At 34.7% G+C, this 13,623-nt stretch overlaps 1 protein-coding gene across 4 annotated transcripts in view; it reads right to left on the bottom strand.

Annotated features, from left to right (window-relative positions):
- cyth1b (cytohesin 1b) overlaps window positions 1-13,623 on the bottom strand; it is a 133,550-nt gene that overhangs the window by 8,331 nt on the left and 111,596 nt on the right. For 3 of the 4 annotated variants that reach the window (XM_056469251.1, XM_056469250.1, XM_056469252.1), the window contains exons 6-11: window positions 11,647-11,727; window positions 11,422-11,534; window positions 6,824-6,972; window positions 6,061-6,172; window positions 930-1,006; window positions 773-842 (exon numbers count right to left, since the gene is read on the bottom strand). In XM_056469251.1, coding sequence (XP_056325226.1) covers window positions 773-842; window positions 930-1,006; window positions 6,061-6,172; window positions 6,824-6,972; window positions 11,422-11,534; window positions 11,647-11,727 — 602 coding nt within the window. Of the gene's footprint in view, window positions 1-770; window positions 843-929; window positions 1,007-6,060; window positions 6,173-6,823; window positions 6,973-11,421; window positions 11,535-11,646; window positions 11,728-13,623 lie in introns of all 4 variants that reach the window. The other variant, XM_056469249.1, reaches the window with a different exon arrangement.

The raw sequence follows: 13,623 nt of genomic DNA, 5'->3' as shown, positions 1-13,623 counted from the left end.
TTTCCTTGCTCTGTTAAACATCATTTGGGAAATATTTAAAAAAGGAAAAAACATTCAAAGGACAAACACACAAAAAAACTAAACTATGCAAAACTTTTTGTTGTATACAAATTTAAATGTATATATAATTTGTATCATATGCATATATATTATATATCTAAATATAATATACTTTTTCTATAATGTATGCATACATTTGTGAATTTATATATACATAATAAATATACACAGTTCACACACATATCATGTTAAAAACTTTTATTTTAGATGCTATTAAAGTGCCAATAATTTTTGCCCAGCGCTAAATTTTATGTGTGTGTTATAAAAACTGTATAAATTAAAATAAATGAGTAATGAATATTAAATTAAATACAAAAACACGATAATCAGATGGCTTAAGGTGAATACAACAAGGTAAAAACATTTATTAAATAAAAATGAATAAATAAAAATAATACATATTTAAACGGGGGATAAGATGAAGAACATAAAATAATAAAATAAAAGTTTATTCAAATAAAACAATAAATGCACTAAAATAAAATAGCACATGATAATTAAACGTGTCATGAAAAAATAAAAATTAGACTAAAACAAACTACTTTTCTTAAAAATATAGAAGTATATAATCTTAAATTATTTTAAAAAGTGTAAAAATAAAATTGCTTAAATAAATATGTTATAATAATAATAATAATTATAATAATAATAATTGTTACAACTTTTTTAAAATGCACAGCATGCTCATGTAAGCAGATGAGAAAGCTTACAGGCTTCTTAGAGTCCTCCACTTCCCTAATACTGAGGTTTTCCAGAGGAATGATTCCTCTCGGCTCTTTATCCTGAACAAAACGACAGAAGAAGCAGTGGAAACCAGTGAGATAACAGTAAAACACAAGGTAGAAGCTGAATTCAGCAGAGATACTCACAGTGGTGTATTCAAAGTAATACAGACAGTTGTCGGTCAGGATGAACCACCGTCTCTTCCAGGTCTTCACTCGTCCACCTGCAGATCACGAACCACAAGATAAACACACTGGACCACCAGCACTGAGGCCACACTTATACTACTGTGTTTCCATTTTAAAACGCAATCACTGTCTACGCCTGTCATCCTCAATAATCCAGAGTTTTTGATGAATGTAAGATTTATTCAGTCTCTGATTGGATCATTGTGTTTTCTTCTTGATCGTGTGACCATTACACCCATGTATGAATCTTATTATGTTATGGATCATAACTGGTAACACTGGAGAAATTTTAACAAACAGTATATTTAAAGAAAGCACAACTGAGATTGGAATTAAGACTACAATGGTTTACCTGATTACCCCTATTATTAAAGGTTTGGAAGAGTGTGAATTACAAAACAATTATTAGACTAGTAAAGAATATACTGTATACAGTATATTATGTGAGCAAACTCTGTGAACTATCAAATCTTTAGACTCCAATTTAATACACATTTATCTATAAATACATATGAATATGAATAAAATCCTAATTCACTCTCTTCCAGCAGGTGGCGCCTGTAGAACAGCATGAATGACAGTATTTTCGTGGTTACCGATGTAAGCAAAGTAGCGTGATGTCATATCGTGCAGGACTTTCTCGCTTTCATGAATTAAGTTCAGGAAAACTTCAGCATAAAACTATTAATTGTATAATCAAAAATTGAATACATGTAAAATAGCATTTAAGAATTTTGAATACTTTAAGGACCCTACATTTCTCCAAATTGATTTATCAATTAAATGCTTTTTAAAGACGCCTGCATTGACAATTGAAATATTACTTTGACGCAAAACTCAGAAGAAATTGCAAAAAACTCAACAGAGAAATTGAGACTAGGAATGTGATATGAACTTTAAAAATACTCAGGTATTTATTCTGATAATGTAAATAACAATAATTCATATGCAGGAGACAAAAACGTCCTGCGTCTTTAGAGAAAAGTATTATTTTTCCATTTAAAAGGTTCAAGCCACCGTTGAGTACTGAAATTTTAACAGATTTGTGTGTGTTGAGCATCAGTTAAGACAGCGCTAGCACCTGTCAGCTTTAATCGTGGGGGAAAATGGATAATTTGGAGCTTTTGTCGGCTAATTTCATCTTCTGGGATTAAAATAATTTTGGGGGCAGGATCAAAATCGCGTGTGATGTAGCGCGCATCCGCTAGTGGAGTGATGATGCGTCGGTTTCTCATTATTATTCATAGCTGAGTTTTCTTATCCTATGAGAAGACCCTGCTTCCTAACTATTCATGAGAGCACATGCTTTTAGAAGGCAAGGCAGACCTTCCAAGCTGTGAGACCCAATGACTGGGTGAGACCGTGTCCGCGGACTCTGTGTATGGCACACAGTATTTAGCTGTTCAGGAAGGGTTGTATGTGTTTAATAATCCACAGGGTTTTTCCAAGCGATGCTGTCAGAGCCGCTACAGCAAAGCTGTTTGCGTGCAGAAAGCATTTTTGTCGAAAGAGCTGTACGAGAACTGGAGAATGGAGGACTTTGTCTTTTTTTTTTCAGTTGAGTTTGTTACCATTCAGACACATCGCCTATATCCGTGCTGCTGTGTTTGTCTATGTTTAAAATCAAATGATTAAAGATTATTAGCCAGGGCTAATGGTTGAAATAGACAAGGCAAGAGACCTGCTGCGCTGCTATCCACTGTGTCTGCATACAGACCCGGGGATTCAGAGAAGTCCTCCTCATTTATAGTGTTTATATAAACATGATTATCTTTATAATGATATAACAAATTGTGGTTATGTGTATATGAAATTATGAATAACATTTGTAGCAGGGCATTAAATTACCTTATTTATTTGTATTTTAACTTTGTAAACTATGAAAGCATGGGTTTGCTCATGGTTTGGGTCTCATTTTGTGAGCCCATCATGATGCTTTTTTTTTTTATTCTGAGGAAGACTTGAACCGAAAGAGGAGGCCCTTTAACGTTTTGCTTTGTGTAAATGTAATGCTTTTTTCATACTGGATGCAGGAGGGCGCCATTATACATATAAACTCCACATATGCATTACAGAAGTAAAGACATCAACTATTGATGTAGCTGAGGAAAAATAAGATAGAAACAGATACAGTGCATCCAAAATCTGAATATGAAAAACAGACGATTGAACAATATAGGGTTTATTTGTGCTGTTCAAGCCATCCTGTGTATTTTTATAAGAGAAATATATATTTAAAATGCATAGCTAATTGACCAAGCCTTTATCACTGTGCAGAATCATATAAAAATATGATTTCTTTCTTTGAAGTGGATTTATTGTGAGCTTACACAAAAAGAGTTAACACAGTTTTGAATGATGTCTTGCTCTTATCTGTATGACCAAAAATCTATATTTTAGGCTGTTGCATCTGAGCATCTTACATGCACACAGTATCGTAGCATTGCTAACTTCACATCGTAGCTTGGGTCAAATGTGTTTACATTGAAATATTTTAATGTTCAGTTATACAGTCTGTGCTACTCTTAACATAATTTAATGGTTATTTTGTTATATATATATATATATATATATATATATATATATATATATATATATATATATATATATATATATATATATATATATATATATATATATATATAGGCTACTTTATAAACTATATAAAAAACTATATATAACTATACCACTATAAAACTATATACTTTTTTTTCTAACATGCACTTTCAGCAGTGTAACGTTAGTGTGGACATAACGGCAGAATGGACGAGGATCATTTTTATTGTAAAACACTGCATTAAAATGAAAACACACTAGTGTAAACACGTAGCCTGAGACACACGCACACACATAAACACAAACAAATGAGCGGCCTCATCAGAAATAAGCCCAAAACCACTCATCAGGCAGAAGCTGAAGCGGTTAGTGAGCACATTAGTGACAGAGTAATGGAGGAATGAATGAAGGATCTCTTCTCTAAAGCCACAGCTGTTTTGGTCCTAAACTGACTGACTACAGCAGATTGATTAAATTATATAAATAATTTTAACTAATAACATCTAATTCTGTAACTATTACAATAAATATATAAAAATAACAAAAAAACTATTACTAACAATAATCATAAGTGATATTGTTATTATCAATAATAATAAAACTTAAAAAAGTAAGAATAAATAAAGTGCAGCATGTTAATTATATAATTATATATACAGTTGAAGTCAGAATTATTAGCCCCCCTTAGAATTTTTCTCTTTTTTTTCTTTTTTAAATATTTCCCAAATGATATTTAACAGAGCAAGGAATTTTCACAGTATGTCTGATAATATTTTTTATACTGGAGAAAGTCTTATTTGGTTTATTTCGGCTAGAATAAAAGCCGTTTAATTTTTTAAACACCATTTTAAGGTCAACATTATTAGCCCCTTTAAGCTACATATTTTTTTCTGATAGTTTACAGAACAAACCATCATTATACAATAACTTGCCTAATTACCTTAACTTAATTAACCTAGTTAAGCCTTAAATGTCACTTTAAGCTGTATAGAAGTGTCTTGAAAATATCTAGTCAAATATTATTTACTGTCATCATGGCAAAGATAAAATAAATCAGTTATTAGAAATGAGTTGTTAAAACTATTATGTTTAGAAATGTGTTGAAAAAAATCTTCTTTCTGTTAAACAGAAAATTGGGGGGGGGGGAATAAACAGGGGGGCTAATAATTCAGAGGGGCAAATAAATGTGACTTCAACTGTATATAATAATGAAACAGCAAACATGGTATTCAACCAGCACAAATAAATAATTTTAAAATGGTAAAGATTAAAATAAATCTAATATCTACTACACTCCTTATCCACCCTGACTCCCTCCAATTTTATACACGCATCCATCAATTCATACACCATGATGAGCTGCAGAATTATCAGAGAATATATATATCAGCTGCATCTCCTATAACATCTACAATTCCTGTTGTATGCCAATACTGTTGTATGTGTGTGCGTTGGTATATGAGCAGTGTGTCTCATTGACACACACAGAGAGCAGACAGGCAGTTCCTCAGTCGACCACAAGACTGCAGCAGAGACCAGCAGAAGAAGCTCATCGCAAACACAACACACCAGTTAAACACACACTTACACACTCATTCTGATGAGATAAAACATCTGTTGAATCAAAAAAGACAAACAAATGGAGAAAATGGAAGCGCAAAGCACCACAAAGCGCAGCTTAAAAGGATAGTTCACCCAAAAATGAAAATTCTGCCATTATTTACTTGTTTTTGAGTTCTTTATTCTGTTGAACGCAAAAGAAGATATTTTGAAGCATGATGGAAATTGGCAGCCACTGACTTTTAGAGTAATTTTACCACTATTTAATAAATAGCTACCAGCTTTCAAACATTCTTCAAAATATCTTCTTTTGAATTAAGCAGAAGAAAGTAACTGGCATTCAAGGGGAGGAAATTTTCATTTTTGTGGCGGAACTATACATTTAATGGCCTAGCTAAAGAAAACCAGTGTACATACCTCCTGAAGAAAGACAACATCAACCCAAAAATAACAAAAACAAATGTGGAAAGAAAGAAAACAATCAAATTAACCATGAAAATCTGACAAATATCATAACAAAAGATTGTCAAAAAACACTTGTGTTTGTCAGCCTGATTCAAAATACAGACTGTGCTGAAACAGGAGAAGTGTGCGGATAAATAAGGAGCTGGTATCAGCTATTTTACATTAGCTTTGGGATTTAAAGCATGCTCCTGGGCTATTATGTTACACAACGGTAGACTTAATTCACAGCTTACAGAATTATAGTACACTCCAATAAAAAAGGTTTTGCTGCTTGTTCAAATTTCTTATTTAAAATGAGCTGAATCAACACTTGAGAGGAACAACTTAATAGTTTTATGTTCATCCCACTTAAATTTGTAAAAACAATTGAGTTACCTTAATCCCTTTGTGTTGGGACAACATGAAAGAATGGTGTGGAACCCAGCATTATTTACAGTCTAAATGATTCATATTTAGGACTGTGGATCTGTATTTTTTTGATGATGTGAATGGAGAAAAGCTCTTTTACCCAGTTTGAGCAGCCAACCCTCACGGTCCGGGTTAAAGAAGGTGTGTGTGAGGTCGTTTCCGTCATCTTCAGGGATCTTGAAAGGCTCGTTCTTAATGCTCTCATACAGGTTCTGCAGGAGTGTTTTCAACAGTCGATTAATTAGATTAAAAAGAATTTAATTAAAACATCTAAAAGCAGTACAGAAGTTAATATATAATAATACAACCTAAAACAATATAATAATGACTGCTGTTCATTAAAAAAAGTTTACGCTTTACAATAAGTTTGTATTGTAATGTTAGTTAATACATTTACTAACATGAACAAACAATTGAACAATAAGTTTATTCATTTTCCTTTGGCTTTAGTCTCTTTATTCATCAGGGGTCGCCACAGCGGAATGAACCGTCAACTTATCCAGCATATGTTTTACACAGCGGATGTCCTTCCAGCTGCAACCCAGTACTGGGAAACATCTATACACACTCATTCACACTCATACACTACAGCCAATTAAATTTATTCAATTCACCTATACCGCATGTCTTTGGATTGTAGGGGAAACCGAAGCACCCGGAGGAAACCCACGCAAAAACGGGGAGAACATGCAAACTTCACACAGAAATGCCAACTGACCCAGTTGGGACTCGAACCAGCGACCTACTTGCTGTGAGACGACAGTGCTAACCACTGAGCCACTGTGATGTAAAGTGTGTCCATTAATAAAAACGAATCAAAAGCGAGAATAAATTCAAAGATGAAGTTAAAACAGAAGACTGACTCTGAGCAGGTCTTCAGGCAGGTCTCCTCCATCATTGATTCCTCTGTTCATGCATATGAATCTCTCTGCAGACGGCTTGTCCTTCACATTGGGGTTGTGCAGACTTGTGTTCAACATGATGATTGCGAATGAGAGAACATAACATGTATCTGCAACAAAAAAAAAGAGAGAGAGAGAGAGTGATTTTTTTTCTCTCTAACAACCCATGACAAAACTCCCAGCTGCTAATCTGTGAATAGTTTTATGGAGATAAATGTACTTCACTTGTGTTCCAGTATCTGCATAAAACATCATTATTTTGCAGTACAGACTGTACAACTGACTATTGATCACGCCGTACACCCTGGACTTTTGGTTTGGTTTTATAGAAAACAAGCAAACACCAAAGACTCTTTAATATGTGTTGTGTTTTATTAGACTGCTCAGAGCAGCAGCATTAGAACAGAACCAAAAGATGTTTTTAGTTTGTTAAAACAGCACTGCTTATTCTCCACCTGATCATGAATGGAAGAACCAGAAGCAGTGGACTGTGGCATAATCAGGATTCTAAGAGTTATATTTAAGACTTTTTAAGACCTTTTTAATGATGAAATTTAAGACCAATGTTATTGTACAGAATTTGCAAATGTTAGTTACGTAAACAAAATCCCCACGAGCACGTATTGTCAAAGACTATAAATGGACTTTGGTTCCACCCATGTTGTTCTGTGTGCTGATCATAAACTGGTGATGAGAGACAAAAACTTCAAAATGGAAACAAAATCTTTTTGGGGTTGGTTCAATTGCATTTTTAGACCTCTAATACACAGATTTTAGACATTTTAAGACAAATTTTTATACTATGGGATATAAGACATTATAAGGATTCGCAGACACCCTGATAGTAAAAGCTCTGCTGTTTCTGTGCCACGTGATGTTCATCTCTCATCAGCAATTGCTTCAGTGTTTTCGTTTTGCTTCCACTGCTTTCAGCATTAGGGTTGATTTATACTTCTGCGTCGAGTGATCGCCGTGTCTTGCGCATAGTTGTGCATTTATACTTCTGTGTGCTGCTTGTGTTGCTTTGCAATAACACTTCCAAAACACTAGGTGGCAGTAGGTTTTTCTATGTTCCTTTGTGTCGAGTTTCTCAGCGGGTGTTTTGTTTTTTCTGAATGCTACCTTAATCTACAAGCAGCTAAAACTTGCTCATTCAGATCCGAGAACCGGCGGACATACAACAACTTTACATAAGATTTTGTTTTTCTTTTTCATAAGATAAACACAAGACAAAAGTTTCCATCTGGAGCTCCTTCACAGGACTCGACACTTGTAAACACTCGGACCAACGGGCTTGCTGCTCTCCTGCGGCTATCAGCCCTGCCCACACTCATCACAGCTACCAAGTCGACCAATCACAGAGCTTGTGCTAAGCATCATTGTGATGTGGTTACATTTTTTGAGAAGAGCGTGTCAGCGTCAGCCACGGCGAGGGGTATGTGACCACGCAAAGACTGCGCCGACCATATGTGTGCGTTGTACGCAGAAGTACAAATCAACCTTAAGGGCTCATTCACACCAAATGAATCTTTGCTTCTAAATATGTGAGATGCGATGCATGTGAATGATTTGAAAAAAGTGCAGCATAAAGCACGAGGGTATAAAGCTCGAGGGTCAGCACGGACACAGCCACCGAGTGCCTGTAAACAGAAACTTGCAATGAAACCCCGCCTCTGAGCTCTCTTGATTGGTCCACTGCTGTGAAACTGACAGTGATGAGCAGCGCTACTTGTGAAAGTTGAAGTTTTTTTAAACTTGAAATGACGTCTAAAAAACTCACATGCTCACATGTGCAGCTCTTCAAAAAGACACAAGATGTGAGTGTAATGGTTACACACTTCTGTCAAGCGTGTATTTACATTAAAAAAACAATAGAAAAGTAGCGCATTGGGGAGGAAAATTGCATTCTGTGTGAACAGAGCCTTACTCTGCTTCATACTACCATGATTATGGTAACACTTTACAATAAGGTTATATTAGTTAATGCATTTACTGACATGAACAAACAATGAACAAGACATTTATTATAGTATTTGTTCGTGTTAGTTAACGTTAGGTAATAAAAATAAAGTTGTTTATTGTTAGTTCATGTTAACTCACGGTACATAATGTTAATAAGCTAATGTTAATAAGCATGAATCTGAATTTTAATAATGCATTAGTAAACTGTACCTAATAAATGCCGTACAAGTTGTTTATAATTAGTTCATGTTAGTAAATATATTAACTAATGAAACCTTATTGTAAAGTGTGACCATGTTTAGAAGTGTAGCTCATCAATGAACATGATTTAAGCAGGTATCCTGTCGGATTTAATGAAGACAACAACTCCCATGATTTCACAATTTGTAACAGCATGATCAAAATACACCTTTGTACAGAGTGTTGTTAACGGATGTCCAAATACATGACTTCAAACTAAAATAAAGCAACGGAATCGTCTAAGAAACAGCATTCATAAAGCGCTTAAGCCAATGTTGCTGGAATTTCTAATCCTCTCACAGCTCTCAAAAAGTTAATGAATACATTCATTACACCCACAACACCTCTCAAATTTATATTCGGAATATGAAATGATGACAGACTCGATTGTTGCTAGACTTTCTTAGCAACCAAGGGTAATATTGATGTCCAGCAGTGAATTGTCTGTTAATGTAATGCAGAAGTGGTCGTGACAGGCCGTGTGGAGCCACTTCACAGAGAAACATGTGGGCGACGTGGAAGAGTTTTACATCAGAGCCGCTCTTTACGCACATATGAGCTTTGCTAAAAGCATGAGATATTTATGAAGAGAGACCAAGACACGTATAAGAGGATGGGTGCAGGGAAATTGCAGTGGGACTGGGTCTCTGGGGTAAATAGCAGCTATGGGTTGAAAAATAGAGTAATTTTCTGCACTCTGGGGTAAAAAAAAAAGTATATATATATATATATATATATATATATATATATATATATATATATATATATATATATATATATATATATATATATATATATATATATATATATATATATATATATACACATACACACATACACACACTATAGCAGAATTATAATTAGCATTATTGCACAATTAAAAAAACATTACTTTTTTATTTTATTATGAATTTTTTATTAAATATACATTTATATACATATAGGTTTCTTCAAATCAAATTTAAGACTTTTTAAGACCCTTTTAAGACCATTATGACTTAAATTTTAGACTTATAAAAAGGCTAAACACTAAGGATGTTTTCTATTGGCCCAGTTACTTCTGTGAATAGTATTTGTATTAATGGAAAATCATAAAAAGGTATCAGTTGTTTTAGTTTTCTTTCTCTGATTAGGGAATTTAATTAGGAGAATTTGCTGTAAAAATGTCTAACGGCTGTTGTGAACGAACCCCTTTCACATTTCCGGGTTTCTCGGTAGCGGAAGTTGTCATAGTTGGGTTAGTTTAGAGCGCAGTGAGTACACAAAATAATTTTTTACAATCCCATTTGCTGAAATAATAACAGAAAAACTCTGCGTAATAGAGATTTTCAGAAAAAGGAATAGTGTGAGACTGAAGAGAGAAGAGAGAGCAATGTCAAATTTACTGTCCTGCCGCCACAGACGCTGCTTTAGAAACACCTTGCACAAGCAGTAATTAATTTTTTATTTGATGGCAATGTTATAATACGTATGTAAATAAATATAAATGTACATATGGTCTAAAAAAAACAAATATTAAAACTTTCAAGGATTTTGATGGCCGTTAAACCCTTCATAACAGTCTGTGAAAAGGGTCCACTGTATCTCTTTGCAATAAAAGACTTAAATATAAAAAAGGTTTTAAAAGGGATTATAGGTGATTGGGTTTGGCCAGATTGGGTAGCTTTACTTGGACATAGAGAAATGAAGACCTGTTTAACATTATTGCAGACCTACAACACAATATTTCAGTGAATTTAAGACTTTAAGGCCTAAAATTTTGTTTTTGAAATTTAAGATATTTTAAGACCTTTTAAGACCCTGCAGACACCCTGACTACACAATAAAATGTGTGGTAATGATAATAACAATAATAATCAAATAAAACAATATTAAAATGTTAAACATTAAGCAAGGCATTTATATTGAACCTTTAAACAATGCCTTTTGAGTTATTTAAAAATCCCTAATTGTGGTTTGGTATTAAAATCATTAAATAATTCTTACTGTTGTTGCTGCTATTATTACTATTATCAAATACTCATAATAATATTTAGAATTTAACAATTATTAATACATATTGTTTATATTTTTTTAAATCCAGTAATTAGGTGGAGTAATAATGCATGAAGTATTCATATTAGTTTTTGCGAAGGTTTTGAAAAGCATTAAATAATAGTTACTTTTTAAATAATTATTATGATCATCATCATCATCATGAAATATTTGATTATTATTTATTATTAGTATTGTCATATAGAAAGAAAATGCATTCAGAGTGCATTCAACATCATATTAATGTTTGTTTTGCTACAAAAGTTCACTGGCATTTTCACTACTGTTGCAATGCTGTCAGATTATCATACAAACACACAAACCTGTGGACTGAAAGACACCAGGGTTGCACTGACAGTAACGCTGAGCGAAAGCCTCCATCATTCGATCGATCTTCTGAGCTTCACCCGGTAACCTGAAACTCCACAAGAACTGCCTGCATGCAGCATGGGGAGAGATTCATTAATGAGAAATCAATTAAATGCGACAATAATGACTTTATGAGACCATCAAAGGAGATTCTAAACATTGGATCTGCATGTGCTCACCTGAGAGCCTGAACCAGGTTGAGGTCTGTGAACTCGTGAAGCTCCACGAAGGCATGAAGAACCTGAATATTAAACTCATCCCTGAAAAACGAAATCAAAACAAAGAAAAAAAAACAGTATTTCTGTCAGGAAACATCACCAAAACATAAACGCTGGTGATCCATCTCTCAGACGTCTCCAGTGGGCATTAAATCCCACAGGGGGATTATGGCTGGGATTACCGGCCGTGTGTAACTAGCCCTTTCTTCATTGAGGAAATGGGGCATGTCGATAATATCAATGAGCTGAGAATGCATTAACCCACTTTGGTGGTCCCGTCCATTAAGAGCTACACTCTTACACTCCTTCATCCAGCTCCACACTTCTGCCTCGATCTTGGGATTCACTATTGATTTCCAGCAGGTGACATGGAAATGAATGCTCCTGTATGTGTCTGAGTGTGCATTTGGAAACTTAATGTTATTGACCGATTGAAGAATATTGAAATGAAAAACAAGAGCATTTCAGGACTTTATGCTCAATCGCAAACAATGTGGTCACGTTTTATTTTAACGTACAATTTTGTTGGTTTTGTTATTATTATTTTTAAGAAACCATTACACTGAAAAAAATTATTAATTCTATTTACAGTTTTTTTTAAGGTAACTGGTTGCAAACAATTTTTATTGGCTGATTTTAAATAAACAAATTTAATTTATTAATCACAACAAGAAGGTCGCTGGTTCAAGCCCCAGCTGGGTCAGTTGGCATTTCTGTGTGGAGTTTGCATGTTCTACTCGTGTTCGCGTGGGTTTCCTCTAGGTGTTCTGGCTTCCCCCACAGTCCAAAGACATGCGGTATAGGTGAATTGAATAAGCTAAATTGGCCGAAGTATATGTGTATGAATCCAAGAGTGTATGGGCGTTTCCCAGTGCTGGGTTGCAGCTGGAAGGGCATCCACTTGCTAAAACATATGCTGGATAAGTTGGCGCTGAGGTGACCCCTGATTAATAAAGGAATCAGACGTTACCTCCCAATCAGGACTCAAATATATATGTATATAAATATATATATTCTCATTATTTTAACACATCTATAATTATGCAGTGGTACAGAGTTAGACCTCTTTCTTGACTTCACACAGAAACAGCAACGCGTGCAGCATGACATCCAATATTGGTTAAATGCAGGCAACGTAGAAAATGGAAGCAGCTAGAAGCAGAAAGTGCGAGTATGTCTGTGGTCTTGACGTATTATAAAGTTGATGACGACAACAATGCTACAGCAAACTGTGAGATATGTAAACTTGGGATTGCCTGCCGTATTTTAGGTTGAAGTGCTATTTGTTTTTATATTCGATTATATTTACTGTTGCACTAAGTGAAGTTTCATAAACTAATTTCGAGAGGAGCACGTGATATGATTGAGAACGTCTGGCCACTCATCTGTAATCAGTAATAATCCAATCAGAGTGATCCTAGTTTCGTTTTGAAGAATCCCACCTTCCACCCCATCTCCTCCTTTTCCTCCCTTTTCTAAAGGGGGAGCTCTCGAGACCTACCTGATCTCGGATCTCCTGATATGCTTATCGACCGGGCGGGAGCCCTGGGCTCAAATTTCTCAGAGCTCAGGGTTCTCTCCCGGGACAGCATGACAAACCTGCTTTAAACGCCAAGCATATCTAAGTGGGAACTCTTGAAAGTCTCAAAGTGAAGAATTGATGTTATTTGTTACTGGATCGTTCAAGCTACGTCACAGAAGTGCTCTTTTTCTCAACAGAGTTGTTGAAAATAAGGTGAATTAAATAAAACATAAGGAACATCCTGGATCTGTTTCTTCGCTATTCTTTATTCTTTTTTATCTATTATAGAAGTATCGGATCGGGTTTCAGTATCGGCATATACTCAAAATCAAATGACTCTGACGCGAGCGCAAAAAACCTGATCGGGATATCCCTAGAAATAACCAGATCAGTCACATCTTGTATTTAACTCTATA

The sequence above is a fragment of the Danio aesculapii genome, chromosome 12 (assembly GCF_903798145.1).
Source record: "Danio aesculapii chromosome 12, fDanAes4.1, whole genome shotgun sequence".
NCBI classification, from domain to species: Eukaryota; Metazoa; Chordata; class Actinopteri; order Cypriniformes; family Danionidae; genus Danio; species Danio aesculapii.
The sequence above is the reverse complement of the archived record's forward strand: the minus strand, read 5'-3'. Positions and strand labels throughout refer to the sequence as shown.